This window comes from Frankliniella occidentalis, unplaced genomic scaffold, assembly GCF_000697945.3.
Source record: "Frankliniella occidentalis isolate FOCC.00 unplaced genomic scaffold, Focc_3.1 Scaffold17, whole genome shotgun sequence".
Taxonomy (NCBI): Eukaryota; Metazoa; Arthropoda; class Insecta; order Thysanoptera; family Thripidae; genus Frankliniella; species Frankliniella occidentalis.
In genome coordinates, this window is record NW_026267147.1 from 564,941 (window position 1) to 569,232 (window position 4,292).

Here is a 4,292-nt window from a genome sequence, read left to right on the forward strand (position 1 = left end):
AAATTTGCCCGTGAAATTTTCCTACTTTTCACTTACCATACGAGGGCTTATGGATCGTCCGTTTTTCACAGATTCATTCGGCAAATTACGGCGAGCTCAGCGCCTGTGAGACTTGGGGTAGGCCACCAGCAGTACATGCATGCCCTGCAGGCAAGATGTTGCCTACCATCAGGCGCTATGAGAGCTTTCAAAGGTTGAAGTTGGCATCGTCGGAACGGCGAATGACGGACGTATCGGCATACCGGGTGTAAATGTGAATACGCAGCAGTGTTGAGGGATTGCATACTCAATATGGCCGCAAGGGTCATTGCCCCTTACGGGGGTAAAGAGTAGGCAAACCCGCAACACTGCTGCGTAATCACAGTTATACCCGATACTTTAAAGGATGATCCCTTTTCCATAGTCAAAATTGGGGTCAGATGTTGTGGCTAGCGTCCGGGACAGCTAAATGGAAAAAGACAATTATGTAAGGGATGGTGGGGCAAATAGTGACACGTTTTGGAATTTATCATCAATGTGGTATGTTTCTGCTAGTGGTCAAAAACTTGGTTCTTTGCACTGAGGCTGGTGCTAACAGTTAACAGGAGGGCCAGGGCAGCGATTTGTCACTATGTTTCTGTGTCACTTAGTGCCCCCCCCCCCCCTACTTAGCTTAGATAAAAAACAAACGCATTTAAAAGAAACACAAGTTTAATCGTAACACTTCACGGAAATGCAGTCGTTACCTAAATAAGTAATACATTTCAGACTAATACATACTATGTGGCTGATTCACGCCGCGCAACTTTCGTAGTTATACTGTGCAGCATGCGCAGGTGCGAGCGGGTTTGCATATTCTCGTTGCCTACGGCTCCTTACGGCCCCGTGAGAGTAGACAACCCGCCCGCATGCGTGCGTGCCGTACAGTAACTACGAAAGTGCGCGGCGCGAATCAGCCACCTGGTATTACACAATTGAGTCATAAGGAGCGCCATTTTATGGAAAATTGCAACGTCTGGAGTTATAAACACCTAGTGCAAGAGCGGGTAACCTTCACCTTAACAGACGGGTTAGCGGAAAAGAGAGATTTGAATGCATCCCGATGCGCGGGACCCGGGGTGCATGGCCGGACAGCCCCGCAGTGCAGGCTGAGGATCCGCAGGGCAGGTGCAGTCGTTGGATTGATGCCTCGCAGGAGTTCATCGGTGTGCCAATCCAATGAGAGCTCTTGCAGTGCTGGGAGCCGGGGCAACACCGAGAGCAGCGCCAACGCCCACAGGGCAGCTCGCCGGACAATGTAAGTTTGGGAAAGAGCATGGCCTACTGCAACAGACATGTAAATACACAACTTCTCCACACGCGTCGAGGAGAGGGCAAGAATTGTCTCTGGCAAGACGTCGTCGACAGTCGTGGGCCTAAAATGGCAAATTAGTATGACCTTCCGCAACTGTTCGGCTTTGCAGAAGAGCTCCTTCACGGATCGATCATCTGAACAGAAAGATAGAGTCAGGATCCTCAGCAGTTTGCAGCTGGTCACGGCCTCTTGCCCAGGGTTGATCGCGTAGGTCAGGCGGCGTAGATTCGGCAGGTCAGACAGCAGGGAAGTTGTCGAGGCCGATAGGAAACACAATATTCGAAGTGTCTCGAGGGTGGCAGCGTGCCTTGCCAACACAAAGCTACAGAAGTGCGTTGCCTCTCGCTGTACGATACCTTCAAAGATAAATGTCTTGATGGAGCTGGGTACGGCGATGCTCTGCAAGGACTGAGTCATGTCAAAACTCAGACCGGAGCCAAACTCCGCTCTCACTTTAAGGTACGTCAGCCCACACGTCGACGCCAATGTTGTGAACAATATTGCGACGCCGGCGTCAAAGGTTAAATATTGACCGACTCGATATTGACCCAGCGTGACCGTCACTGACTTGAGCCTAAGAAGGAAGCTCTGACGATGAATGATCAGAGCAGCGTCTTTCATGTACTTGTCAACAAGCAAGTCCAGCCTCGACACGGCGCACCTGGTGGTGTACAGGTGGAGGCAGTTCTTCAATGGCAATGTCACTTGTAAGAGGCCCAGACACGGCGCTAAGCGCAGCACTGGACAGGCGCACGAAGCAGCCGACACCGAACAACACTTCCGCCGCCAGACGTGCGGGTGCATGGCCAGCGTGCCGAGCCGCTTGCAAACCAGCCGGCAGGCCAGGAGGTCTTCGGGGGGCAGCCACAGCAACACCTCCAACAGGGCGTCGTCAGGAAGGCGATCCATGCTTTCCTGTACGTGAAAAAGAGAATATGAGGGCGTTAATAAGAGAAAGGTTGGCGTTGGGACGTTGGGACTTCACGACACGGTTCCTTTGGTGAGGTTATTGATGCCTTATTTGAGGTAAGATTCGGTGACATGGATTAGAGAAGGGCAGTTTGAGGAAACTTTGGCTGCGGACTCATTTTTCGTTAAAGTACTTTGTGTTCGCTCAATGACTCTCCCGCTTCCACTTGAGGGCGATCGGGGAGCTCCCAGAGAACGCTCTACTTCCGTCCTCCCACTACCCCCTCCCCCCACCCTGTTTCAGTCGATTTGGAAGGCGTTTCCGGCTGTTTCCAGGGAGCTCTCCGATCGCCCTCCTTGCTCGCTGAAAGTGCTAAGATTTGCTCGCAATTAGAGCGAAAGGACCAGTGAAAGTTCGGGGCGACCCCTGGGGAGGAAAGCCCTCACCGCGGGCCTCCCGCATGGAGACCTCAACGCACCCCAGGCACAAGAGCTATTGGGGGCGGACGGATACGATCAGGGTCCGGGCACAAATGTCCACACGGCACTCTAATCTAGATTATAACGAATGTGACATGATATTCTAAATAATGTGACACAATTCACATTATATAGAATGTGACGTCACTGTATTTGAATAACAGTGACATGTCACGTTTAGTGGAGAAAAGCCTCCCATGGTTCATGGGAACACTAATGAGATTTCTGAAATAACGCACCACTTAATAATTTATGGTAAGCCACACATGGAAAACAGACCGCTACCCATGGAATAGAGAGATCATGCACTGTTAAAAAAATTCGTTGTAAATTTACAACATGATGTAAAGTTTGATAGCAACAAATGATAAAAAACAACACATGTTGTAATCCAACAACATTCCCCAAATTTTCTGAAACAAATTTTCATTTCAAAACAGTGGTTATTTACTTCCTCCTGCACCATAACTTTGTAATTACATAAGCTTGTTCGTTTTGTAACGATTCATCTTGCTATCAAAATTTACAACCGTTTTGTTGTAGTGTTACAACATGGTGAAAAGTAGGAACCATTTTTATGGACCACTACGATCAAAATAGAAGGAATTTTGCAACGTGCCAATGAAAACGAATGATATTGTTTTTTAACAAACTAGTCATTACAAAAAGTGTGATAATTTGACAATATTTTTAACAGTGTGGAATTCCATGGTGTCCGTGGGACTTTGGGACTTGGCATGCCAGCCCACGCCAGCTGCACACTTCATTACTTAGCGGTGTACTTGACGAGAAACTTCACCACTCGGTTCGAACGAATTTCCTTCGTTAAATAGTGGTCTGTTAAACAAACATTGTAATTGACGAGAAGTTACATCTACGTGGTCAAAGACTTGAAACAAAACCGCTGGGTCTGAGGAGAGTTGAACGAAATGGCAGCGCCGCGCAAGAGGGAAATATTAAAAATATTACGACGAAAACAAGAACCAGCAAAACGGCGGGGCAGAGTTGAGTTTCGTTACCGCAGGGAGAATCGGCCTTATTGTTCAGCCAGCAGAGAAGGAAGGGTGGGGAAGGAGACGCGGTAAGATCATCTTTAACAACCCTTCGCCCCTCCCACAGCCCCTTTCCCAGACCACAAGACCTTCCTACACTGCAGCGACACGAAAGCCCGTCCCCAGGGCGGGCGGGGCAAACCTCTCGCCAGACTGTGCCGTGGAGGAGCGTAGCGGCGTAGCGCGGGCGATGACGTGCCGACAAGCGAATGAATTAAATATAACAGGACACGAGGCAGGCCATACATGGGACCCACCGGAACCCACACATGCGCGCGCACGAACACACACGTACACACGTACACACGTACACACGTACACACACACACACACACACACACACACACACACACACACACGCACACACACACACACACACGCAGGAGCGCGCGCCGTGCTCCGCTGCCCTAAGAGTGTTGGCACTGATACATGTATTCTTGAGCTCACGGCCACAAATGCGCGCCTTTCTTCCTCCAAGTTCCCCTCCCCGCTCTCCAAACCCAAACAGACACAGACGC

The 4,292-nt window shown here is 49.9% G+C and overlaps 1 protein-coding gene across 2 annotated transcripts in view; it reads right to left on the minus strand.

The window, feature by feature from the left end:
• Positions 1-672: 672 nt before the first annotated feature.
• LOC113206979 (uncharacterized) overlaps positions 673-4,292 on the minus strand; it is a 32,932-nt gene continuing 29,312 nt past the window's right edge. The window contains exons 2-3 of one of the 2 annotated variants that reach the window (XM_052264267.1): positions 1,690-2,248; positions 673-1,302 (exon numbers count right to left, since the gene is read on the minus strand). In XM_052264267.1, the coding sequence (XP_052120227.1) occupies positions 1,001-1,302; positions 1,690-2,242 (855 nt within the window). In that variant the 5' untranslated portion in view covers positions 2,243-2,248 and the 3' untranslated portion in view covers positions 673-1,000. Of the gene's footprint in view, positions 2,249-4,292 lie in introns of both variants that reach the window. The other variant, XM_026423300.2, reaches the window with a different exon arrangement.